General features: G+C 40.3%; 1 protein-coding gene across 9 annotated transcripts; it reads right to left on the bottom strand.

The window, feature by feature from the left end:
* Positions 1-777: 777 nt before the first annotated feature.
* On the bottom strand, positions 778-26,421 carry kif1ab (kinesin family member 1Ab). Of its 9 annotated transcripts, none has more exons than XM_065954062.1 (49): positions 26,176-26,420; positions 25,011-25,192; positions 22,601-22,674; positions 22,309-22,488; positions 22,106-22,174; positions 21,387-21,565; positions 21,134-21,245; positions 20,797-20,874; positions 20,560-20,625; positions 20,442-20,459; positions 20,251-20,329; positions 20,074-20,152; positions 18,598-18,740; positions 18,410-18,448; positions 17,135-17,334; positions 15,421-15,500; positions 15,231-15,306; positions 15,049-15,128; positions 14,853-14,959; positions 14,639-14,722; positions 14,265-14,445; positions 14,085-14,157; positions 13,892-13,982; positions 13,649-13,797; positions 13,176-13,354; positions 12,853-12,990; positions 12,636-12,754; positions 12,448-12,533; positions 12,176-12,326; positions 11,530-11,713; positions 10,920-11,010; positions 10,668-10,786; positions 10,521-10,576; positions 10,237-10,345; positions 10,061-10,127; positions 9,112-9,196; positions 8,911-9,016; positions 8,623-8,646; positions 8,361-8,475; positions 8,097-8,230; positions 7,887-7,948; positions 7,634-7,779; positions 7,031-7,222; positions 6,864-6,935; positions 6,063-6,172; positions 5,669-5,788; positions 5,339-5,531; positions 5,135-5,253; positions 778-4,780 (listed from the first exon to the last, which is right to left on the bottom strand). In XM_065954062.1, exons 2-49 carry the CDS (start codon positions 25,114-25,116, stop codon positions 4,723-4,725), a joined length of 5,178 nt encoding a protein of 1,725 aa, XP_065810134.1. In that variant the 5' UTR covers positions 25,117-25,192; positions 26,176-26,420; the 3' UTR covers positions 778-4,722. The 9 variants fall into 9 exon arrangements, with proteins under 9 accessions (XP_065810134.1, XP_065810140.1, XP_065810131.1 ...); XM_065954068.1 differs by having other exon boundaries at positions 17,135-17,265; XM_065954059.1 differs by having other exon boundaries at positions 15,049-15,306; positions 26,176-26,421.
* Between the last annotated feature and the right edge of the window lie 1,209 nt (positions 26,422-27,630).

Below are 27,630 nucleotides of genomic sequence, written 5' to 3'. Positions count from 1 at the left end.
ACTTCTGCCTTCAAGCTGCTAATCCTATCAACTCAGGGGTCTTACAAACAGCTATCATCTCACAGCTTTTCAAATTATCGGCAGCTGAAAAAAAGGGGGTACCAGAAGGACATCAAGTACCGCTCACTCAGTCCAGGGCCTTTGTGTCAGGCTCAGTATTTCTGACTGTTATTAGGGGATTAGTCTGCTGCAGCTGAGGACATGCTGAGTACATAATCAATAATGGAAGGCTGCACAAACGCACAACAGTCTCACCGTGTTCACCTTGGGCAAACGTACCAACTGTTATGCAACAGACATGAGAAGAGCATTATGTTATTCATTCCTGAATCTGCTCTGTGAGCACACACACTTGTTTTTCTCTCTTTAAACACTGAACATGAGGACACAGGCTGAGCACAGATCCTCTTTAAGTTCACATTATCACGTGTCTGTCAACCCTAAATTATAATGTGCTGAGCCTGGAGAAGTTGTCACACCAACTCAGGATCCTGCCTTGACCTGTGACAAACTCTTTATCTTTAGTTTATTTACATTTATATCAAAAACTTTGTATTATAGCTAAAAGTGCTTATGACTAAGGTTATTATATATGTTATAAATTATAACCTTCAGAGAACAGAATTCAAAGCATGCTTCAAAAACTGGTTATGGATTAAGTCGTCCTATTCTTTATATGAACTAAAGGACATTTTAAAGTTTGACACACGTCCTATCGAGAAAGACAGGATTCCTCATTTCTTATTATAATCAATTGTGAGAAATATTACCATCACATAGCCAGTATTCTTTTTATGACATATTCCGTGTTGATATCAGGTACATTTGCAGTATTGTGGATTAATGAGACAATACAAAAACCAGCAGACCAACTATGGTTGACATTCTGTACAATAGTGGTGCAAACATGTAACCAGCATCAAAAATGCAAACATATTGTATGTAATGCCTTTATACCACATGACGTTTCATTTGAATGAACTGTACATACTTTGTAATGAAAATCATAAATAACAGAAGTTAGTGAAGGCTACAAACAAATCACATTAAGATGTTGCTTAAGTTTCAACACTCATTTATTGATTCGCCTTGTTTTTTTTTTCCTGACAACTTTTGTTACGTGTCCACAGACATGAGAAAGAACTCGAAACACTCAAAAGAGAAACGTGAGCACTGAGATTAAGACTTCATCACAGGCTGGGACCTGGTTCAGCTTCTGTCAAAGCAGCCCAGAGCAACAAGCAGACGTGGGACCACCTACTCATCAGTCTAATGACCACCTCATCCACACTGAGCTCAAAATGTGCAAAACTGATCCCCTGATCAGCGTGCTTTGCTCTGGAGTTGACACTTAACGAAGCAGCAGGCCATGTTTTCTTATTCATTATGGTATACACAGGAAGAGAGAGAGAGTTAATATCATCTGTGTGATGAGAGCCGGCACAGAAAATCTCAATTTATATACAATACAGAGCCAAGAGGAAGGTTTCCAGTTAGTCATTACAAGGATCATGGATGACGATACTTTACAAGCAGCACTCTGGGAGGGGTGGGGGGCAGGGGTAGGGGCTGTTGTCAGTAGCAAGCTATAAGGCAGGAGAGAGGGACAGCAGAAGATAAGTGGACCTGCATGCTTTGATCCAGAGCTATGACAGTAAAAAAGCAGCCAAAATTGTGATAACTCATTAACCTTTTTGACAATTACTGTTAAGTGCACTAAAGCTGTCTCACTTAGGGGTTTTTCTTTCCTCTTTTGAAACTTATTCCTTTGAACTATTAGGACTGGAAGCAAAGCAAGTCATCTGCAAGTTTTACACACAAAATAAAACGCTAACTTGTACTGTGTTGTTGGGGGTTTGATAGCTTAAGTATCTTATCATCTCCTCTGTAGGACAGGGTTGTAATAAGTTGATACATGGACCACCTTTTCCATTACATTCTTAAAATATCTTCATATAAAATCATAGTAAATAAAGATGCTTTGTGCGTAAGTGCGATATCCTTTACAAACATAATCCATCCTTCAAAAAGGTATAAATAAATTCTACATTTGTCTTCTGTTCCAGCAGACAAATGGCAGAATATGTTAAGTATGCATTTAAAAAAAAAAAACAAATAAAGTGGATTATACCAAGATGGCACGAAATGTTTAGTAATAATCAACTCATCTCATGTCATCGCTAATGGGCAGAATATGGTTACAAATCACAGGGGCTACAACAGATTGAAGGTTAAATGTCTGATGTTCTGAGTATCAGGATGCTTTGCTCAGCAGGTTGGTCGGCCTGTGGCGTAGAGAGTCCTGAATACATTCTTGAAAACTGAGTGTGAGGCAGGTTTCACAAACATTTCACCAGTAAAACTAAAAACAAGAGCAAAATGGGAAAGACAATATGGCTGGCTAACCATGTCTTTGATTTGAACTTTATAAAGAGAGTACCAGTTTTTAAAAAGGCCCACTGTTAGCAGTCCTTTAGCAAGGGCTGAATTTAGTTTAATTCACCATAGTGGTAATGTTGATTTCAAAACAACATTTGGGGTCATCTTGGTACAGTGCAAAACAAAAAACAGTTGGTTAAAGCAATTACAAACCATCCCTGGACATAAGAGTCGTATAATCTGCAAAGCTACCATACCGTACTGATTTGTGACACAAGCATTAGGCTGTCAAATATCGAGCAGCTACAGTACAAAAGCTAAGGGGGGATTCGTTTTCAAAGCCACAGTCAATGATTATGAGATATGTATATGCTGTACTCTACTGCTATAGGCTATACCAACATACTATATAGCATCATTGATAATATTCACTCTAAAACATTGATCATCAATATAAAGAACAGAACTCTAGCATCTACTTTTACTCTACATAAAGGCTTAATGTTAGACACATGTTGCCAACTTTAGTGTTAATGTCGAAGACAAAAAATGATGACAGAGGGAGAGATTAAAAAGAAGTAAAAAGAGGGAGGCACTATCTGGTGCATGGACAACGTACTTGTCCATTCAAAGCAAGTCACACAGATTACAGGTCCATGGTAAATTATAACTTCTCGTTCAGCTCGACAAGACTTAAATACAAGACGAAATAAATGAAGCAACTCTGCCGGCCCATAACATACAGAATAAAAACACATTTGTTTAAAGTAGTCTAAATACAGAGTGCAGCTGTTCAGGTATGTTTAAGATCAAAGATCAATTTATGATTGATTAGTTTACAGAAATATGTCAACCACAAGGGAAATACACATACTTTTTCAGCTAGGAAAAACTGACATGCTCATGTTAGGCTGATAACTCATATTCACTCAAGAAGCCAACCTGATACAACACATCAATCCTCATCGGGTTTCTACTCGGTTAAACGAAGAGTTAACTCTGTGTGTGGAGCACAAAGCCTGGAAACAGGGGTAAACAGCTAGCCTAGCTTAATTTGAGCACCTCTAAAGCAACCCCCCCTAATATCAGAACTTCTAATTTTTACACCTCACTTTGTGTGCTGCTTAAACAAACACAACATTACATGCTGTTTTGGGGCTTAAGAAGTGCTGGTAGATAGAGTTCATTACCTTTGACTGGCTATTAGTCTGTCCCTGCTTAAAGTCTTTATACTTAGCTCAGCTAGCTTGTAGCTTAGCTTAACTTTCACTACAAAATGTGGTATCTGTTTGCAGGAAAGAGAAAGTGTATTTCCGTAATAGTCAACAAATGTCTGTAACAAATGTCTGCTAAAACAACTGCACACAATGATCTAAAATAATTTTTAAAAATGCTTTGGTTAAAAAAAACTGATACAGTACATTAACTCAATAATGACAATAAAGTGCCATGCAACAAAACTGATCAATGGTCCTGTCACAAGTAAATAACAGTGCAGTGAAAGAACGGTAGCAACAATAAATAAAGTGATCAGTTACACAGGGGATTTGGAGATTATATGAAAAAGCACATATCGGGAACAAGGCAGTAACATGAGTTATTTCTCTGGATACTGGATTATTTTTGCCTTAATTAGACGACAAACTTCTTCATGGATCCAGTCAAAAACAATAAAACACGAAAACCAGAACATTTAATTATTATGTCCGAATCACCCTAATGCTACTTCTATGTTAAAATGGCCGATCTGTTTGCTATCTGAGACCTCTGCGGTAAAACAAATACTCTGAGCTGTATAGCACGATGTAATGTACAGTATATAGTGAGTGCTTGTGTCCTCCTTGCACTTAAGAGACTAAAGTTATGTGTTTCGCTTTTCTGCCTCATCTGATGGCTCTAATTAAAACACATAAGTGGGAATTGTTAATTTAATTAGAACATGTGAAGACGGGACTGACCACAGATTAACTTTCTACAGGAAACACGTAGCCTCACAGATGACAAATATCGACATGTAAAACTAAAACTAGTCCCAATGCTCAGCAGAGGTTCATTTACAGGTTTGGAAGGTTAGTCTGTCTTATGTTTCTTCCAAAGGGCAGGAGGGAGCACAGCATGCAGGGTTTTAAGGTGACGACTGCAAAAAACAGAGAAGGGATGTTTTGTCGAGTTTCGGGATAAGAGTTTGTGTGTTTTTTTGGGAATGGGAGGGTCATCATATGGGAGGCTATTTAAATGGTTTTATGTGTAATTTGTGAGCAATGTTTCTTAGAGCAGGGAGGTGAGTGGAGCCTTCTGATTGTTTAGCTTGTTTTGTTGTTTTCCACCAGGTCGGTTCGACTCTCACATCCTCTGAGCAACCGGAGCCGACTGGATCGACTTTCTCCGAGAAAGCTTTGACCTGAACAGAAGAGATTGAAGAGATAATAAGAAATATTAAAATGTGTAACTTGTTAATATCCATTTTATACTGATGTTTCTTTTTTCTACAGGTTCTGTAATTCTCTAATTCACAAACCAGTCTCCAGAAGGAACGTCATAACTTGGCAGTAGTTACATCAACCAACAAATTAGTAACCGCCATTGGCAGTTAAATGTCTTCTTTCAATAAACAAAAAACTAAGAAAACAAGCTCTATAAAAAGTGATAGTGCGGCTATATTCAGATATGCTAGACAAAAACAAGAGGGCTAATCTGTGTTGCTAACTGCTGTTTAAAACTGCTGACTACCTCTCACAGTTCCTCCACCCCTCACCTGATGGTGCCGGCCAGCAGTGGGTTAAAAGCGTACAGCCAGTCGTGCATCTCTTTGTCATTGGTTGCCTGCAACAAGATCCCACGATGCTCAGTGCACACAGCAAACGTGTTTGGAGTCTGTCAATGAAAAACCCTGAGGTTACTTAAAGTTTAATTCAGGTTCAATGTGTAACTATATGAATATTATTCATTCATTTCGTACCCGAAGTAAGGTCTGCTTGTCTTCGCTGTATTCCACCTTCGCAGACGACAGGTTGATGACAGCTCTCTCCACGCTGTCTCTCTCGCTGCGGTACAGGTAGACGTAGGGCCTGCGCACCACCACATAACGCTTCACCCAGCCACTGGTGTGGGGCTCCAGGAAGTGCAGGTAGCCTTTCTTTGACACTATGGGGCTGTTTAGGATATAAGAAATACCAGTGTAACAAAGAATGTGCCCAAAACTGACCTAAATATACGATGCTGCTTCACCAAAAAATAATAAAAAGTCAATATGTCTATAAAATCCAGTTTTGTGTGTGTGTGGTCTGACCTGACACGAATCTCCTGTATGTCAGGGACGAACGTGCATCCCCTGAGAGCTTTCTTTCTGTCCACAGGGCTGTACGGATCCAGATCTGGTGTGGAGGCTTCTGAACTGGGTTCAGTGTGTCTGCATAATAAGGAGAACAGAGTCAAGTTGGGAAAAAAATAAAATGTGCTGGAAAGATAATCTTCCAAAATCAACAATCTGTTAAGAGTCGCTTTATGAAGCTTAGAAGAAGAAGGCACGGGGAGAATCAGACATCTACAGGAACATTTAGCACCACATGATTATAACTGATGCTAAATCTTTCTGAAACAAAACATATACTTCATTTATCTTCAGTGGAGCACAAATACCTAAAGCCTGAGAGTCTCATGCACTGTGTCAAAGTGATTCATACCTGATGTCATAATGTCCCTCGACCAGTGAGGGACAGGTGGAGGACGGAGTGAGTGTGTTCAGTCCAGACGAGCAGGAGTCTCTCATAAGAGATGCAGACATCTCAGAGAGCTAAAAGACACACAACCACCGACAGAAACGCATTCACAACACATCACATATGAAAAAGCAAACACACACACACGCACAAGACAAGAGGGACAAATACAGATGCAGACATAACATACCAGCAAACAATTAAGCACGTACAACACAGACATGCATTCAGAGAAAACTTCAATCAGACAAATTATCTTTTTTCTAATAAATTACTCTAAAACCATGTCTGAACCATTTAAAATCCAATCTTATCTACAGTAAGAGCCCCTCACTGGTTTACATATTGTTAAAGAAGACATGCAGGTGGAAGATCGGGTTAGTGGGAGCCTCGCAGACACTAAAGGGGAGGAGTAGTGAAGGATGAGGAAAAGGGGAGGGAAAACTGAAGCATTTTAAGGTATGAAGTCTGGATGCAAAGGTTTATGCTGACAGAACTAAGCAGTAGACCTGAGTCAATATTCTCTGTCATGCATCTGATTAATACAGAAAGTCTGAATTATTTGTCAGTGACTTTTAGTTCAGGTCTACTGTGGGGTTATAAAGACATACCATGGGATAATAAATAAAAGACTAGAGCTAAAAGGGACTAAATGATACATGATAATGGCAGAGAGTGGTTGCGGGGCTTAAAGATTTAAAAAAAAAAAAAAGGTGGAGGCTAGAATTAACGGGCCTGGTTTAGCGGGCCTAGGCTGGGGCTCACCTTGCTCTCACTGGCACTGCTGCTCACCTGGCTGTACTCCCTGTTGAAGGTGTGCATGAGCAGACGCAGACACTGCAGGAGAGAGAGAGAGCCAAAGAGTTTTTGACATGACGAATAATGGTTAGGTCAAGATTAAAGTTCTGGAGGCCTCAGGAAGCAGCAGTCACCTTGGCAGCCAGCTCCCTCTGCCTCTGGTTGGGGCTGTCAGGGGTTGGAGGGATACTTCCAGGACTGTGGCTGAGGACGGGACTCTTTGCAAAATCACTGATGTCGCTGCTCTTGTAAAGCGCATCTTGTCCTGCCTGCAGAGTAGCCTCCAGCTTCTCCCTCAGGAGCAGGTAGTGCCTGGTCTTCTCCACCTAAAAAAACACAGGCATTTTATTTTCAAAATTCAAACTAATATAATACTTTGTTCAAGCATCATATTTACTTAGGATATGAAATATTAATAGGTTAAGAACTAAGGCTGGCTTTTTAATGTTACATGACTTCTACCGAACAAAAACTAATTATGTTTATGATAGGCAGCTACCTCACAGCCACATTTATTCATCTGAGGATGGTCTTAAAAAAAAAAAAAAAAAATCTGTAAATAAAAAACAAAAAATGGTTCCCTCAGGAAAGTTACGTTTGATTAATTTCTGTCTTGACTTTGTAGGGGTGAAACAATCACAATTATACTGTACCTATTCCAGTAACAATATATTCCCAACTTGTATTTTCTTTGCCCCGCCTCTTTTAAAAAAAAGCTCTTCTGTCTCCAAACTGACCTCCTGCAGTAAACTGAGTTTCTCCAGCTCCCACTGGTGGTCCAGAATGAGGCTGTCACTGCGAGGCCTCCACCCAGCCAGGTTCTCCTCCCCTCTCACATATGCCACCGAGGTGTCCAACACACGCCTGCGTCTTCGCTGCATGCCTGAAAAGAGAAGAACAAAAAAAGTCAGTGACTTTTTGAATTTCAAATAAAGGAAAATAAGAAGCTTTAACTATTCCACTGATTATTTTCTTTGACTTGGGTCTTACCTGGACTTCCATTGTCTGCCACATGGCAGAGGGTGACTTCATAGACTCCAGTTACGCGGTTACTATGAAGGAAAGAGGGGATATTTTAAAGAGGAGACAAGAGAGAAGAGACACATCAAACTACAGCTTTCATTTCCGATTCAATTAAATACTTTTCTTAGACGTAGAGGTTGTTAGGATTCAGACTATGAGAAAATATGTGTAGGCTACCTCTCCTGAGGCCTGAGGCAGCCAGTGCTGAACAGGTTTCTGATGGAGCGAGAGGCCGGCAGTTTTGCATCACGTGAATAAAACACCATGCAGAAATCTTTGGTGATCACTGTTGGCTGAGTGCAGTTCTCCATCTAGTTAGAATACATCAGACAAAAAAAATCAGAATCAAGAATTAAGTAGACAGTAGATTAATTATAATAAAGCTTACGAGTGACGTGAAGTCAAAGTCACACTACTAGTATTACATGCTGTGTCTGTTACCTCTAGATAAGCAGAGAGGGTGATGTAGATCTTCTCCCCGTAGGGAGTGACTCTGTTCAGAAGCAGAGAGTTGTGCATGGAGCTGTCCCATGCAGCCTCAAACCGGTAGAAAGTTCTGCATCATGGAAAATACAAAGCTATTAACTGGAGGCTTTTTTAGAGGGCAAAAATGTCTGCCTGATGAAAACCTGTAAGCGTGAATATTATTATTATTTTTTTTTTTTAAAGTATTGCCAAGATAAAAAAGGATGGTCATTTATACCTATGATCAACTCCCAAGGAGACGCTGCGGTCAACAAAGATTGAAGAGACAGGACAAGAGTTAGAAACTTTTAACTGCAGCTGTTAAAAGTTTGAACTCAGCAAATAATACGGTTCTGTGCAAACTGAAAAAAAGCATGGAGCCAAATCATATTTGACATTAAAAGGCATTTTTGAAGCATTGTTAAAACTTCACTTAACAAAGCATCTGATCTGTCTTTGTTGTTATAGTTTGGTTTGCAAATTAATTAGGAAACTGTCACTGAATGTCAAGTAATTCAAGCCCTACTTGTCGTTGTGTTTGGGCCAGAAGTATCCAGAAGAAAGGATGTTGAGGGACAGGATGTTGGGGTCTATGATGGTCTCATCAGCCTCTGGTGTGTTTCTAATGCGACCTGAATTCACACAAGTCATGATTAAATTCAAATAAACTGTCTTCTCTGTTTAGGTCAAAGGCCAAATATGTTTTTGAATTGTCCTAATGACTCACCAATAACCAGCTCCTTCACCTCTTTCCATTCAATATCATTCCCTGTTTCGTGAGCAATGGTTACTGTGATCCTCCTCTGAATGCCCTGTGGAGTCCAGAGAGAACGGGACATTAAACAGCATGTTACAGGAAGATGCATTTCTTAAGCTAAGACGACCAAAACAAACATCATTATACATTTATTTGGAAACGTTATAGCTGCTATCTAAACCACTTCTTAATTCATAAGAAGTGGAAGAAAGGGGTTTCCAATGTGTCCTTGTAGTCTTTCTGACAGCCAGCAGGGGGCAACACAATTTCTTATAAAACATTGAATGAAGCTGACTCCTCTCACTAATTTTATTATCTTATTAACCTAATAAGTACCTTATCTTGATCTTTATCACAATATCCAAGTCTTCTTTACAACAACATGTGTTGTATTTAGTACATTTTGGTCCCCGTTAAGTGTTAATACATGACAGCACGGTATCTCTATAGGCGTGGCAATGGTGAATGACAAGTTGCAATGATGACTCATGTTTTCAGTAAAAAGACACTCCAATACGTCAGCTCTTCATGTTTGTCGGCAAGAACATTTAGTAAAAGTCTGTGTATCTATTGGCATGCTATTATATCAAAGCTACAGTGAATTACAGATGCTAACTAAGCTAGCACTAGCATTGGCTCATAACTAAGGTTTTGCTAACCCTTCATAACCTTTGTCCGCTTATAATAATTTCACTACTGGTTTCAAAAACAAGCCTGGAGGGACTAGCTTGTCGAACTTGATGCTTTTAATAGATGGTATGCAGTCTATTGTCCTTTCCCAAATGTTTAAACAGAAGATACAGAAATAAGATCATTTAGAAAGGCATGGATACCAAGCTTTATATATATCTACGGATTTTATGAAACAGAGTCTGTTAATATGTAAACATGATGGTGCATTTGAGTGACGTAGTCAGACCTGGTGTAGGAGGTACGTGCCGTGGCAGGGCATCCCCCCTCTGTGGTCAACAACAGCTGGGATGTAGCTAGAAACAAATGAAGAAAGTGTTAATATGTTAAACTGAGATGACCTTTGTAAAACAGTATCCATTATGTATCTGATATAAAGTGAGCAGCCATTAAGATGTGACTCACTCTCCATTAGCTTCCAGCTCACAGATCTCAAAGAACACCATGAGGTCATATTTGGCGTGACAGGGTCCTGCAGTGGAGCGAGTCAGAGTGCTGAGCTTTGTAGCCGGCACTGGAAAGAAACACGAGACGACAGATTCATGTGTGACGGCCAAAAAAAGACTTAAAGAAAATAAACAGAGCTGAGTATAAAATCGGTGGCAGAAAGAAAAAGCAATTATGGTAAATAAAAACAGCTTCATGTGTGTTTTTTGAGAAGCACTTTTTAATCTGAAGTCACTGCTCACCTGGTTTGGATAAGGGCATCACTCTGGGGAACTGCCTCCTGGTAGGTCTCAGTGGACTAAAAGACAAAGAAACATTACATAAGGAAACTCTCTTTGAAGTAAAGGTCCTATCCTTTTTTCATTTCAAAGGTCAGATTTCTCCCTGACCTGATGAGGTCTTTGCAGAGAGGGGGGAAGGGCTGTTTCTGATAATGACCGAACACCTCGAAGACGATGGGCTGAGTCTTGATGTACTCCACAAAGGACTTGGTCACCTCCACTGTGATCTAACAGAGAAGAGAGGAAACATAACTTAAACACACATCCAACAGATAAATACAGACGAGTAAAAATAGAGCAGAAATGGTAAACAGTACTTTGTTTTTTAAATGAGTTCTGAATGTGAATGTCAGTGTTTACATTTTGAACGTGGTAGAAGCCCAGTGGAGGTCCTCTGCCAGTGTTCTTCAGCGGCTCAGTGGAGAAAGCTTCATCATGGCGGTGGATGAAGCTGCACAAAAAAGAAACCATTACATATACTGAAGACTGGCAACCACACACACAGTTAATAATCAGTCTGTAAAAGTTATGATGTCACCCTTTAATTTGTAGGGCTAATGTTTGGAGGCCAGTTTTGCATTTTGGACATTTCTAAAGCAAGTAGCAACATTGTTAAAAAAAACAGTGTGGATCAAATTGCTACAACTCTATCTAAGTTTCTCATAACCTTCACATTTGCTTAAATTCTCAGACTGTGTCAATGACTAACAAGAAGTTTTCCTTGTTAAATTCTCAAATAATTTTGTTTTTAATACGGTCTCTTAGAAAATATAGTCAGTCAATCCATTATAATCTTGTGTATCTTCTTCGGCAGCGATCACTTGTTGTTAGTCCATTGACAGAAGAGAAGGACTAATGATAAAGATAAGGATGAAAGCAGAAGCAGAATAGAATTGTACGGCAAATTTGGAGTATAACACAAAAAGAAGGTAAGAAATGCAGGACTTTGGTGCAATGAGCTTGAACTCACTTGAACTGGCAGAAGATGTCTGCGTATTCGGCTGAGATGCTGGAGGCCTGCAGGACGGTGACTCTGAAGGTGAAGGTGCTGCCGATCTTCAAGTGGGACAGAGCTTTCTCTGGAGAGAGGTCCAGTGGAAGATCCAGACCCAAACCTGAACTCTTTACTGGGCTGCAGGGAGCCTCCAGGTCTGCTAGATGACACAGAGGAGACATAGACATGTGTGTCTGGTATTATAGATGTAATCACTTTTCTATACATTTTAAAAAATATATAAAAGCACTGATGTACTGAGTATTAACAAGGTTAAAGTAGTCACATTTTTGATCTAGACACACTTTTTATCATAGTGTGAAACCGGGAGATCAACTTTATTTAAACAAAGAAACAAAAATAGACAGAGTGCTCTTTTGAAGTCTAACCTTTATTTAACTCCACAATCCTTAATATTCTAGCTGGTTAGGAATTTAATATATTTTTTAAGGCCCATATCACAGATCCCAAATTTGAGAAAGAAAAATTCCTTAACAAAAAGAACAGAGGAAGGATACATTTCCTAGAATGGACACACATGCAATAAATGTCCAGTATACAGGATGAATACAGAAAATGAATAATAAATAATATTTTGCGAGTGAGTAAATGATCTGCGTACCTGGTGTCTCATCACCTGGGCAGGTGTTGTTGTTAACCTCATCTGCAGAAATTCCAATCTCAGCGTTTTGTCCTTCTCCCTCCACGATTCTCAGCTCCTCCTGGGAGGTGTTGGAGTGGGAGAGACTGCTGGGACAGGACTCCGTCTGGAACTGGAGGAAGAGAGAAAACAATCAACTCTGAGGGAGTTTGAAACAAACTATCACATTCCAGAAAAAAAACAGAAAGAGGTCCACATTCCTTCTCTTTATGTTCACTCTTGCTAGTTGTTACCTTCTCAAACTGTTTGTCTTCAAAGGAGATCTTGGCGGTGCCTGACTGCCTCACTCCAGAGCCGTAATCAGGAGCCTCTTCATCAGCTTTAGAGAAAAAAAACAAAGTACAAGATGTTGACTAGTGACACTACAATTCCTAAATACAAAATATAACAAATGACGGCAAATATTCATTAATATTTCTACCTGATATGGCCTGAACAGCCACTCTGAGGAAGCCTTTCACCTCGCCTTTCTCACTGACAATGGCCACACGGTGCACCAGTGGCACCGGGTACAGCAGATTACTCAGGTAAACAAAGGCCCTGTGGAGAAGGAGAAAGTAGCTTTAGTGGGAAGCATTTACTGTCGGAGCAATACAGGGAGAAAAAGAGAGTCTGTTGCTGTTAGGTTAGTGACAAACCTGCCAACCAGACGGAACCAGGGGAAGCGGTCATAGAAGGGATCTCCTCCGGTCAGAGCGTGGTCACAGTCCTCCACGGCGCTGCTGGGGAGCTCTGCAGCACGGTCGTACATTTCTCTCATCAGGTCCAGTCTCTGCCTGCAGAAGGCAGTATTAAGGTGGGGAAAAAAAGAGATCACAAATCACATCCATCTTTTGTGTATAAGCTGCTGCATGGAACAAAACTGGATATGCTAACAGATAAGATATAGGAAAACATTTTTTGTTCATTCTTTTAAAATACCTTAAACACCTTTAGGTATTTTTTTAAATAGTAAATGTACCTGAGTTTTTCCAGAGTCCAGTAATGTGTTGCTCCGTTCTTTTGGTCTTGTACTTCAACAGCAACAATGGTTTGTGGGAAAGGTCGTCTCTCTCTCTCTTTGGCCACACTGTGGGGCAGCAAGTCAGGTGGCAGAGGAGAGTAGAGGGTGTCTGTCAGCAGGACGAATTGGAACTGCACCTGTGGACCACATTATAGACACAAACATAAGTGACCCCTTAAATCACATTTTCTGTATCATGTAAGGGATTTAACTTTTCTTTAGATAACATTTCAACACTAGCTGTCCTTGTTAATATTTGACAGGAATGAATTTTTTTAAGATGACGATGTGTTGAGGTATAATTGGATCAAGTCAATAAAGGAAAATCTGGTTCAGGTTTACCTACAGCTTCAAATAAAAAGTGACACAAACAAATGTAACATAATTGGTCAAACTGCTGGACAAGGAAAATGTTTTCCAGTATCAAGCACCTTTTTCTTCAGCTCTACACTGATTGCGTTGGCCTCCTTGAGGAAGATGGCATTGCCCCAAAGCAGATCCCTGAGAGAAGTGAACTGGTAGAAACGCCACTTTCTGAACGCCCAAAGAGCCAGCTCAGTCTCACGTTCTGTCCACGGCACTACAAACAGCAAAACATGAGTTAATTATGATCGCTAAGCCTCATTAAGGGAGGACTGTAAGATGAGTTCAAACAAAGTGATAACGCTTATCACCTTCTTCTTCAGGCTCCTCTTCTTCTTCAGGAGACTCCAGGTACCGAGAGTCTACTTGTCTCTGAAGAGCCTCCAGTTTACTTTCATAATCCTGAAACAAAAACAAATGATCCACATCAAAAACAGGATGAGAGGCCTTGTAAAAGATTTCCTCTGTCATATGCAAGAAATACTCCGTTAATCTTGGACTCACAAGCCTCTGCTGCTCCAGCAGGTTACTGGCTTCTTCTCTTTCTTTGCGATACTGATCTTCAAGCTCCTGAAGCCTGAAAGCGATTCACAACGGCACGTTCAATAATTACTTTTAGAACACACAACATAATGTGACAAAGTGATCCCAATCATCGTCATCATTATAATGTCTTCCCCACACCTCTGCTCCATCTCTTGCTTCATGTCGATTCCTTGCTTGTCCAGCAGCTCCCGCTGAGCGAACGCCCAGTCTACTGGCTCAACCGGCGTTTCTGCGCATGGCGTCCTCTCTCGCTCCATACGAGCCTGCTCCGGGTCGTTGAAGCGAAACACATGGCTCTTTCCCATGATGATGCGGTTCCCTAAATAAATCACATGACAAGATTGCAGTATAAAGACTCTGTCATGAATAAATACCGATCACAGATTAGACCTGCGTTATTAATCGGCTGCTACTCTGATTCACAAACACTTGTTGTGACAGTGAGGACAGTAATTAGATACAGGACTTCCTTTTTCCTACAAATACATTTGTCTGTTAACTTATACACATACCAGATCGAAGAACAATGGGAGAGGTCACTTTTTTTCCGTTGACGTATGTCTCTGACTCTTCACATGGCTCCAGGACAACCATTCCTGTTAAAGAGGAGATTAGATAAATACTACAGCAACGTTTTTATATGTAATCTGAACAAATGGCTGCTCCAAGCTTAAATTTGTGACCATATGACACTGTCATTTATTAAAGAGAACAGCCAGTCTTTACCCTCTCCCTGTGGGCCAATAGTGCTGCTGAAGGTGCAGTGCTCATCTCTGATAAAATGGCCACTCAGAACGATGTCTTGGCGAGTTTTGGCATTTTCCCGTCCAACTCTGGGTGGGGGGAGATACGAGTGAGAAAAATCCTCAGGAAAACAAGAGCATTCAGAGTAAATAATTGAAAAAATTTAATAAGTCCTTACTTGGTGATGCCATCTTTGATATAATACAGCAGACACTCAGACATCAGAGGGTCTTCGTTCAGGTTCACCAGATGAGGGGTCTGAAAGGGGCAATCAGTACAGATGTTGTTAAGAGTTTGTGTGTGTTCAGACATATGTTGTACACGTATCAAACTATTGTACAACAGTGAAAAGGAACTCACCTTTTTTGGGGAGAAGACGCCCAATGTGCCTCCATCTTCTCTCATTGCAACACCCATCTCAGCCAGCAGGGCCTCCCTGCAGGAGGCGGTAGCAAAGAATCATAACACAGGATTTTAAATACTATATTTATCTGATTGTATACTATGAAACTATGAAACTATGAATCATGCATCAATATGTTTGACAAACCTTTCCATACGAATGGCCTCAGTACGACGTAGTTTCTCCTCCCATGTCTCATTGAGCTCTGCAATGATTTTCTCTGTTTCCTGATGGCAGAATCCAGACACAGCTCTTAATAATTCCCATCGAAAATGCAATGCAAACCACAGGCTATATAAAAGATGGACAGCATGACAGCTCTTCTAAAGTGAAGCCAAACTCTATGGCTGGCTCCCTCTACTGACTGGCTGCAGTAGAGGTCATTAACCTTGTATCCTCCATTATAGCAGATGGGCATTAGAACACGTCAAAAGAAGTTCAAACATGGTTTCTGTCATTATGGTTAGTTCCTGCCATGATGATGCACAACTGTTTTCTGGGAAGTTTAAATTAATTATTAAGTATTTGATGCTATAAAAGGAGTATAAAGCCATCATCGACAGCTCTGCTGAAAAGTGCTGCTCCTGAGGTGCAGTGTGCAATGGATTAGCAGGCTAGACGAAGAACGGTGAGTGGAAAAATAACAAACACTAACAAGAGAGTAACTGAACTCTCCATTATTTTGAGTGTGAGCTTCAAATTGACTACAGAATCCATTCTGCTGTTGATTGTACCACCTACAGGAGATTTGCTGTTTAATCTGTAAGTTTAATGTATTAGCAGAAGGACCAGGACTTCAATACTGCAGCTCCTCCAGCCCAATCTCTACTACGCAGGCTCTGGCTCCAAATGCAGTAACCAGGAAAAAATGTCAGCACCTGTCGCCTGGGTTTTTGGAATTGTTTTTGTACAATGGGAGGAGATGGGGACGGGTCATCCATCTTTATATACAGTCAATACTACAAACAGTCAGCACTCCAAAACAGGGAAAGAAAACAATGAAATGTTTATTTCTTAAAATAAAAAATCTTCACAGGCAAAAACAGCATACATTGCCTACGTTGAAGATATTTAAACTTACTTAAGAGTTTACTTTTGCAATGTAGAATCTTCTCATTTATGAGCATACTAAAGCCTGGCTCACACTTTGCGATTTTTCCCGATTGTATAAAAGTCGGGGTGGCATGTCGGCTCACACTGTACGACTGAATCGTTTACGACGAACGACCAGACCTTGGGATGTACGTGCTCACACTATACGACCCGATTGTGGGGCACGGCCGGAGAGCTCACACAGTACGAGTGAAGTCGGGATGGAGCGTTAACAATTGTTAATAAAGTTTCATTTGAAAACTCCAATGGGCGGCGGTTGGTGAAAGAGAAGGAAGTGGAAGTTGTTGTAGGATATAGGAAATTTAAAACAATCGTAGATATATGGATACAAGCTTCAGAAAAGTGCTGCACTGATGATCTGTACCGAAAACAAACAAAAAGAATGCCGGGTTGCGTCCTGCCGCTGGTCGCCATGACTACAGTCTGTCGTTACAACTTCTGCCGGACCCTTTCATGACGTAATCGTTAAGATTTAAAATTCTAAATATCAAACATGTTTGAAATAAACGTTAAGATTGGATCTTTATACCACTCACACTACAAGATAATCTGAGCAGAGAATCGGGTCCGAGCAGCCTGGAGTCGGGAGCGACCCTGAGATTGTTGGGAAGGAAGAATCGGAGCGCAAATCTGATTATCCTGCAGTGTGAGCCAGGCTTAACAGTCTTTCCAATTCTTATTATTATTCAACTACTAACCTCCTATTTTCCCAACTCTGCTCGCTGAACAGTTTCCATATTAACCTTACCTTGAGTCTCTCGATGGCCTCCTCGCTGGCTGGGCTGAAGATGCGGTCGTGAAGGTTGCTGATGGAGGCAGCACGACTAGATAGGGCTGAGAGCGAGGGGGAGGGGCTCATTCCTGTCATGGCATGGTTCACTGTGGAGAGATCACCCCTTTGATTGACAGCCTGGCGATTATTCTCAAAGTTCTTGTAATCGCACAGGTCTGCCAGAGAGAGAGGCGTTGCATGGGAGTGAGCAAAGGAAGGAACGGAGGAAGGATTGAAGGTAGGAAGGACAGAAGGTAGGAGAAGACGCAGGGTAATCAAGGAGGGACATCAGGGATTGAGAGAAGCACGCAGAGAAACAGGTATAAAAGGGAAAAATGAGGGAACAACAGGGAGGAGTACAAAAAGAAGAGAAAGCTCAAATAATGGTTTATAGAAGCAGAGGTCATTTGCTTACCAAAGCCATCGCTGACAGAGAGAAAAGAGCAACTCAAACTGATAGATCACAAAATGCCAAATAGAATGACAGTCAAAGACTTTTTCTTTTCTGACGTACAAAACACACTCTACAAGCTTAAAGCATGAAAATGTTATGAGAAAGAAAATTAGAAAAGTCTACAGTGCATAAAGACTAAATATGTTTTCTTCATTTTTCTTCTGATTTGCTTATGTTAATGTTTTCAAACTGTTCAGCACAGCGTTTTGTAGCAATGCAGGCCTTTAAGCACTCAACCCATTCAATAAAGCTCCACACAGAGAGAACCAGGATGCACAGGAAAGAGTTTCTCAGAAAACTTAAATGGCGTCCTCTCAGACAGTTCTCTATTCCATGGTTGTTACTTTCATCAGGAAATGCAGCATGCTCAACATCCAAGCCTTCCTCAGTCTGCTGCAGACACTAAATTAACTTTTATAGGATCACAATGTAAAGAAAATCTCTGTTACGAAGCTAATTGTGTTATGTGGATGTTAAGTATTAAGTGGCTGAATTTTACAGATTAAATGAGAGAGAAATAAAAGTAAATCTCAATATGGAAAGATAAAGGAAGCCATTTTTTCAGAATTCTGGAGAAAAAAGGAACTTAATATGGCAACAAGGCACATTTACCTGACGGATTGTTATGTTTTTCTAAATCAATACAACAGGGTTTAAATTGAATTAACCAAATTGTTGTCATGGTTAGTTTTTGGGGGGATCGTTAGTTTGGTCTCTAGTGTGGTGGAGGAGGAAGACCGGCTCAGATGTTTATTTCTCTAAGTTGCAAAGCGCAGGCTCTCTAGCATTATACACACATTTCAAACCACCGATGACGGGGCCGGTGCCGCGATACGCTGATAGGACAGAGGAGAGAAGATAATGAGTGTGAGCATACCCACACTCCAAGATTAACCCTCCGCCTTCAATGTACAGAAACTGCACAAAATATCTAAAATTCAAGTGTGTGTTCACGTGTGATTCAGCCTTGAGACATGACACTCACTCTCTATGATGTCTCCCAGGCCCTGTGCGTACAGCAGGTCTTTGAGGCGAGAAACCTCCTCTTTCAGCTCACGCACCAGCCGGTTGTTGGGGTCCTCATTGATCACAGCGTTACAGCGGATTTGTTTGGCACGATCAGCATACCTGTGATTCAAAAGTCAAATCATTAGGCTACAAATCATAACTATCTACATAATAACTAAACTATGACAACATGAGCCTGTTTCTGTTAGCCACTGCAGCGCTAATGGTGCACGCATTTTTGAAGTAGCTATATACCGTATTGGTCCGAATATAAGACGGCCTTTTCCCCCATCGAAATAGGTCCGAAAAAGTCGGGTCGTCTTATATTCGGGGTCTAGTATTCAGAGCGCAGCTCTAATTGTTCACCTGTCCCTTTAAATGTCAACACACACGACGCGCTCTGGGAGGAGCAGGGGAGTGATGACAGTGAGAGCGAACACAGCGGGGCGGAGGACGTGTGTACAGGAGACATCGGAGGAGAAGTTTGGCAAGCTTTAGTTTAGTTTAGTTAAAGATGTGGCCTGTATTTTCTCTGTTGATAATATTGCTTGATTTTAATGTTGAATCATACTGTACAGATTTTGACCTTGTGAAAAACTTTGTTTTGAAAAGTGCCGTAGCATATAACGATAAATAGGCCTACGTCTATTATTGTTATCATTATTACAACAACAGGTGTTTAATTCAATGTGTTTTTAATATTGGGGAGCGATGAGAGTGAGAGCGAACACAGCGGGGCAGAGTGTGTGTGTGTGTGTGTGTGTGTGTGTGTGTGTGTGAGTGAGGAATAGGAGACATCGGAGGAGAAGTTTGGCGAGTTTTAGTTTAGCGGTAGTTTACTTAAAAATGTTGCCTGTGTTTCCTCTGTTATTTAAAAATGTTAAAAACATGTTGATAATATTGTTTGATTGTTAATCGATTTTAATGTTGAATCATACTGTACATAGTTCGCCCTTGTGAAACACTTTGTTTTGAAAAGTGCCATAGGCCTATACCGATAAATACGGTATGTTAATTATTATTATAATTATTAATACAACAGGTGTTTAATTCAATGTTTTTTTAATATTGTTATTTTCAAATAAAATGAAGTTCTTTAAAAAAAGTTCTTTATAAAAACAAGATCTGGTCTGTAAATCTTTTTTTCTAAATGTGAGTGTTGAAAAACGGGGGTCGTCAGTCGTCTTATAATCAGGGTCGTCTTATATTCGGACCAATAAGATAATCATTACAAAGTGTAAAAAAGGGAGGCAGAAAGAGCTACATCATGTCCATTTCCATAATTCATCATGTAAACCAATGCAGGAGATTGCTTACAAACTGTACGAGTACATCTATCCTACAAATTGTGCCTGTTGTGTAAGTGTGACATTATCTTTATTACACTATTCCCAGAAGATTAAAGGCTTCTATGACGATCTTTAAAAAGAAAGGGTATTGACAGTTTTCTCACCGGAGGGTGCTGAGGGTCTCATCATAGTTAATATCAGCAGGGCTGAGGGCGGCCACCATAGCTGTACGAGAGTTTCCCCCTAGAAGACAGAGAAGGAGATTCAATGGTTTACTTGAGTGAGAAAGTGTTTTTTTAATTGTAAAAAAGCTGAGGTTTTATTGTAATGTTTTCAAATACCCAAGTTCTCCCTCAGTAGCCAAGTCAGAACTGAATCTCTGTAGGGGATGAAACTCTCCACCTTCTTCTTTTTCTTGTTCTGTGCAAAAAGGTTTCAAAAAAGGTTTCATTTCAGAATAAAACATTTGAAAAAATATCTAAATATCTCATTCGAATTGCTGTTTCAAATTCTGATCAATGATATTACTGACCTTGTTTGGCGCAGAGTCCTAGAGGTTGCACAACAAATGCAGACAATTAGTATTTTGTGAAAGAAAACAATAACAATACCTTTTTTTAAAACGTGTTCAAATACGTTAAAAAACATACCACTTCAGCCAGAGCAGAAATAACCTTCCCAAGTGTGGTTAGAGATTTGTTGATGTTTGCTCCTTCCTGCAAATACAAAGAAATAAGAGTCAATTTAAACAAATGTTTCCTTCCATCTATTTGAGTTTATTTTACAACTGTAATGTTACACACTGACTTCAAGCCATCACTGTTACAATTATTTGTATTTTCACTCCTTTGTGCAGAGACACATTATAAACAGCAGCTTCGTCTCACCTTCAGTCTGGTCCCCTTAGCTCCAGTAGAGTCGGCTCTCTCACTGCCAGCCAAATCCACCAGACTGATCTTACTGACCTGGAATTCAACAAAAAAACTCTCATAAACATGAAACAGATTAAACTTTAATAAGAGAGCTAGCAGTGAGAAGTGTTATGCATTCCTCAGATAAAACCACAGACGGCCTCCGCTCAGGTCATTAAACATAATCAAATATTTTCTGCTTTGTAGCAACTTTCTAAAACTGCTGTGGTGAAACAACATCCAGAATAAGAAACTATATTGATTTGTTTATCTGAGGGTCATGTTGGGTGATTTCAATGAGCCGAGTTCAGACCTTTTCTAAAGTGTTTTCTGTATCCATGTCGTGTTTCTTCTGCGTGAAGATGATGTTGAAGACAGCGTGCGAGCGGCTGCTGGTCTCGTTCATGTTGGTTGCAGCCACAGTCCTAGAAAAAAAAACATGTTACTTTAGGTGCATACAACTGAATCACACAGTTATCCTCTTCCATAATCTTCTTCATCAATCATTTGTTGCAGGCATTGATTCATTGATTCATTGATTCATGCATCCAGCTTTTCTTTTTCACCTGGCTTTGTTTCCAGAGTCCATCAGGTCCTGGATGTCGTTGTAGGAAGTGACTGCTAGCTTGGACAGATCTTCAACGTAGGGTCCCATCAGAGGGTGCTCTCTGACACGCAGGTTTCCTTTGTTTTTGGGATTAAGCAGGTCACGCACACGCTCACAGTAGATCTCCATGTAACTCACCTACACAGAAACAGAAAGAAAAACATTTTCAAACTTTTTTTTGGATTTTCTGAGTTTTTCTGTTTTTCTGATTTTCTGTTTTTTTCAAGCATCGAGCATCAAGTGTTTCTGGTATTTTTGAAAGATTATTAATCAAGCAATATAGATTCCTACTGTCTGATATAATTACATCATTAAAGCTGTCACCCTTCTAGTTCATGAACTCATTCATTGATTGATGATGATCAGCATCAATGAATGAATCAATGAATCCAGAGTCATTTTGAATCGAAAATAGATTCTGAATCGAATCGTGAGACACCCAAAGATTCCCAGCTCTAGCTGTCACTCCTTTAATTATCGTAACAACTCAAATGCCTTGGAGTAAACTGAAGTCTGTAATATTCAAAGGTTTACTTTTGGGGCTTGTACAGGTTTGTTTCACGATTAAGACACATTGTAAGAGAAAAACAATTACAAATACAAGAGGCAAATAAAATAATCCAAATGTATGAAACTGCACACAAGGAAGTTTGATAAGAAGAATGTCTCTTCACTTACCTCCACAGAGTAAGACATGCTGTTGTCATTATTGCTGTCATTGAACTTGGTGAAAAGGTCCTCACACAACTAACAAAGAAACAAAGAACAGATTTTCATTTCTGTGTCTAATAAACAAATGTTTTTTTTTTTTTTGCTTTGTCAATAGAAATGGTTACACACACAAAAAAAAAAAGATGAGTCAGAAGTATGCTCTGTGTTACCAGAGGTATGATTCCCTGCTGGTCCTGCTCCTGTCGTCCCATCATGGTGTAGCTTTTCCCGGATCCTGTCTGTCCGTAAGCAAATATGCACACGTTGTAGCCTTCAAAGGCATGAAGCAGCATTTCCTCTCCAATGTCCTTGTACACCTGCACCTGAGACGCATAGTTGATATCCTCGGGCTGCAGACAGAGAGGGATCACATGAAGTTAAATACAAACCTTTAGATCCATATTTTAAGTCCATCTATTTAGTTGCTGAAAACAATGAAATAATGGATGCACTGAAACTCACCGTAGTGTGTGACCAGTATGAATAGTCGAAGTTGAAACTCTTGTTTTCTTTTGGCTGTTTGGGGTTCAGGATGGCTAGAAAGAGAAAAAATAGATTAGTCGGTGCAAAGGACAGATGTGAAAATATTTAAATGTATTCTGTACACACATGTGTCTCCTTCAACCTAACATGCACATATTTGAGCTTCCAACATTTTCTTTATTTCTTCGTGATCAACTGCATTCAGTCTCGACACACGGGGTTTTCAAACCATGTTTTCACTGTAAGCTTGTTTGGTGATTTCATTTGAAATCAATACATCTTTACTCGTCCACTGACTACAGCTTAGGTAAAGATAAATACTATTACTATACTAATACAATATTGATGCACTGCTCAGTTTATTTTTCAATTAGTTACCATGCTCTACACTAAAATTTTGAATTTTTGGTGTTTTTGTTTTCTAAGGGCTTCTAATGTTTAAAATCAGATGAAGAGATGGGACAGCGGTTCTGAGAGAAACGTTTGAGTTAACAAAGCAGGAGATTTGAACGCACCACTCATCCTTTTTTAAAGGGGGAGGGATGACATGCACTGGCGTATCCGGAACAAGAACTGATCAGGAGCAGATGCTCTTTTGGCTTTCAACACTACATCACCCCCTGTGGACGAGTTGAGAACTACAAAAGCAGCAACATCCTGCTTAAACATGTGCTCAGACAGACACACAGAGACATCCATCCATCCATCCATCAACTACACCTGTCGTTCTTTAATGGCTGCTGGTGTGACCATAAGGCAGAAAAATAGAGCTGGACAAATGTAAGAAGCTGTGAGTGAAGGTAACGTATTCAAATAATGAAAGTTTGAATCTTTGCTTCTAATGAGGTCATTAAAAACACTGACAGACACAACTAGTGGACACACACCCTCTTCTTTTTTCCCCCACACACAAACATGTATACACACACACACACACACACACACACACACACACACACACACACACACACACACACACACACACACACACACACACACACACACACACACACACACACATCAGCTGACACTGCATCAGGGCTTAACCAGAACAACAAGGTCTTTTTGGTCCCTGCAGCTCGTGCGATGAGAGAGGCTACACACAACACACACACACACACACACACACACACACACACACACACACACACACACACACACTAACAGGCCTGACTGAAGCTTTTGTTTCTCTCTCTAGCTGCCATGTTGTTGCTGCATGCCTCTCTGCCCACCCTGCTGTCGCTGGAGGGACGAATAACCAAGGATAAACTTGGATGTGGGTAATAAGAAAAATAAAACAGCTGCAAGTAGCATGAGTACAACTTTAAAAGCAACATTTCTTACCTCATACACCTAACAACTATTGTATCAGACTGTCTCTGTCCTGTATGTTTGTAGTTTTAGATTTATTGAAGATAGATTTAATGCTTGTTTAAGAATTGACAATAAACAGATAAAGCTTGCTTTAGGGTGGATGTACATAGCATTTCATGATACTGCTTTCTCTGTCAATTAATAATCCCTGATGTGTGTTAAGAAGAAAGCAAAATCAAAAAAATGACTATTATATAATAGAAAGGAAAGGAACACATCACTGTAGTATCTGAATTATTAAAGATTATACGTGTTAATCATATTTCCAGCTGCATTAACACAGATGTGCACCCCTCAGCATAAGATATCTGAGGGCAGAAAAAAAAACAATCAATAAAATTTGACTAAGTCTGTTGTTTTTCATGTGTTGCTCAGCTCACTAATCCATGAAAACATTATTTTTAAACGTAATCATTATTTTTACCATTTTTACCATTTTACCAAGTTTTGACCAGGTTAGGTTAATAAATGAGAAGTTCATGATTGTTACATGTACACTCATGAAATCCCTCATAAGTACAGTATGACTTTGCAAAAAAAGATACATCTTTCAGGTTAAAATGGTAATGTCTCCTTCTTAAAGGGTTTTTTGGGGGTTTTTTTGGTGAGAAAATTCTACTGTCATTTGATTGTCTAACGAACCAGCAGTAACTATTTTGATAACCAATAAATTGTGTCAAGGAAAAATATATATTTGAGGCTTCCTTATTATCGCTCCCTCCGCAGCAGCAAGGTGTGTGAGGCATGGCAGACGGCATGACAGTAACATGACTATCCTTCTAGTTTAAACTGTTATAGATATTCATCAAACACATTTTGAAAATGTCATCTTGGACTCTGAGATGATCAAGCTCCAACAGAGAATCTAGCAGTCGAGACAATAGGGATTAAATCTATTATAAAATCAATCTTTATTGGTAGTCCTTCATAAAGTCAGACTTAAAGTGGGCAAAGAGAAACTTGAGTGGAGGACTTTAAGCCCCAAAATGAAAACAAAACTTGAAATGAAACTCACTTGTGGTGTTTCCTGACATCTGAATGATGCACTTGCTGTCCTTTCCGATCTCTCTGGAGTTGAAGGGCCGAACCCTCACCGCCACCTTCACAGAAGCCCCCGCCATGTCACTGGTGGGTGAGTGGGTGAGCAGAAGAGCTAAAGATCTGTGTGGTTACACAGACACACACACACACAGGCACCTGTACAGGAAGATGAGATAGGTAAGGATACAGATGTATGGGCTTTTGTTTTCTCCTACATAAACCTTTGATTATTAAAAAGATCACAGCAAATATACCAGGTTGAAATCATTCCTGTTCTGTTGTTATCATGATTAATATTGAGGACGGGGACTTGATGGCAAAACAACTAAGCCCTGACTCTAAACACATCCTCCATTTTCAGGCCTTGAATCTGTCAGTTCATCTTCAGTCTAACACTCAGCTCCTGAAACAAGCTGACTAAACGGCTGGGTCATTATTTGGCAGAAACATCGAGAGCATCCCTTCTTTAATTCACTAAAATGGCAGCTTATTTTCAGGCCATCACTCCCATGGTCTACTCATCTTGTGATTGAACTAGGCCTATATCTCGTCACTGCTTACACAGAGGAAAATGACAGGATTTTGAGAAGGCTTCCACATAATCTTGCAATGATTTCTTCGTCTCTACACTTTAAAAAAAAAAAAAAACCTTTACGGTGGTGTGTATCTCTGTTAATGACCCGATAATAATGTAGGTCTTGCGGACATCCACCTTCTCAGCCTCTATCGATAACAAAACTACAAAACAACCCTCCGGAACTTGGGAACACGACGTTATCTGAACAACAGGACAAACGCTGGTGGGAGATATGAGACATTTTGGGAGGGCAATGGCGGTGCAGCGATGTAAATATTGCCTCCTCCATCTTGCTTTGCCTGCCGCACCTCAGAGGCAGGCCGCGTAAACACGAAATCATCCAAACACTGCGTCAGAAACGAGGTCAGCGCACATTATCCAGCCTGAAATGGCATTGAAATCTGTGACGAGCTGATTTTTGATGTACTTTCATTTCAGGTTGGCGTTTCTGGAAAGGTACATTTGAGTTATTTATAAAGACAATTGTTGACAGCAGAGAAATTAAATAATCAAACACCCTGCCGCAGCGCCCTCATATCTCCTCAGAAAGGCCGTCTCTTACCTCAGCAGCTCACACTCGACAACCGCAGAGGGTGAATCTTTCTCTGCCCATTCAAAACCAGAATCCCCCGCTCCCTCCTTCTTGAATCTCTTCAGCAGCCTGTGTTTTTTTTTGTATTTCTCTCCGTCTTCGGTTCAGCCTACAGCATCCTTCTCCTTGGCGCATCCATACATGGAGAATCCGCCGGAGACAGACAGAGAGGCGAATTGAGCTGTGAACGCAGCGGTGCGTCAATCACAGACTGGAGTGGGAGACTGGGGGGGGGGGGGGGATAGAGGAGGAGCCAGATGGATAACGGGGTGGATGGGTGCGGGATGCTCCAGCGGTTAAGTCCGTCAGTCGGTCTGAAGTAAAGGAAAATGGCGGTGCTGCTGTACCAGGGATGCTGGGAGGCGGTGATGACATCAGCATCAGCATCATCAGCAGGCAGCCATGAAAAAGAGAGATGCAGCACAGCAGAGGTGGAGGGAGAGGGAGGGAGAGAGAGAGGGCCAGCATATCAGGCCTCAGGGACAGATATGGGTGAACACTGAAGTGAAGAGGTTAATAGTGAGGGTGAGACCGATTTTGCCGAATTAAAGCCAAGTGTGTCTCGATCAAAACTCTGCTTCTGAAATGTAATCCAGTGGTGCAGAAATATGACAGATTTTTTCAGACAACAAATGAGCCCTATTTATGAGTTTGGTTATTGACCTGAAAAACAGCTCACATAACAGGCTCAACAAAATGTCACTTTCTTTATGCAGATAAAACCATAATGTGACAGCTCAGTTGTCCAAGAGCTGTTGATGTTTAAGCTTTAGGCACAACAGGCAGATCCAATATTCCATGCTATATGTATGATAACTAAGGAGGATCCTGAGAATTTAATACTGTTAGAATATGAGACGTATCAAGTGCACTTTAATAAAAGTTAAAGACTTGCACTCATTCTTTTACATCAAAATACATTTAAGGTACCCAAGGTTGAAGTAATCATTAATATATTAATGAATCAATCACAGCTGATAAAGCTGTGACTAATTGTAAGCATGTATACACTGCTGCATTTCCTTAATATAACCTTAACTTAAAAAAAAAAAAAAACTCAGTATAACAAAGCAGAGAGTCAACAGTGTGCATAGTTGCAAAGGTTAGCCTCTATCGAGGGAGATTTATACCTCCAGAGCCCCTAAAAGCTTAATCTGAACATGACTGACTGGAAACATGAGCTCAACTTTTATGTCCCATGATTAAACTCCATGTGTGTTCATGTGATTTGTCACAAGCCTAGAACGGGGAAGCAAGTGGGCTTTGAGAGATTTTTCTTTATCAAAGGTGTTGAGTCGGATAACAAAAAAAAGACTTCAAGTATTATAATCGTCCAGTATTTGTGTACACACAGAGTGCCCACTTATAAAGCATCTGACACCATCATGATTAGTAAAAGGAAATTTAAGATAATGCCTGTTACCT

Source organism: Labrus bergylta, chromosome 4 (genome assembly GCF_963930695.1).
Source record: "Labrus bergylta chromosome 4, fLabBer1.1, whole genome shotgun sequence".
Classification (NCBI taxonomy): Eukaryota; Metazoa; Chordata; class Actinopteri; order Labriformes; family Labridae; genus Labrus; species Labrus bergylta.
The sequence above is the reverse complement of the archived record's forward strand: the minus strand, read 5'-3'. Positions and strand labels throughout refer to the sequence as shown.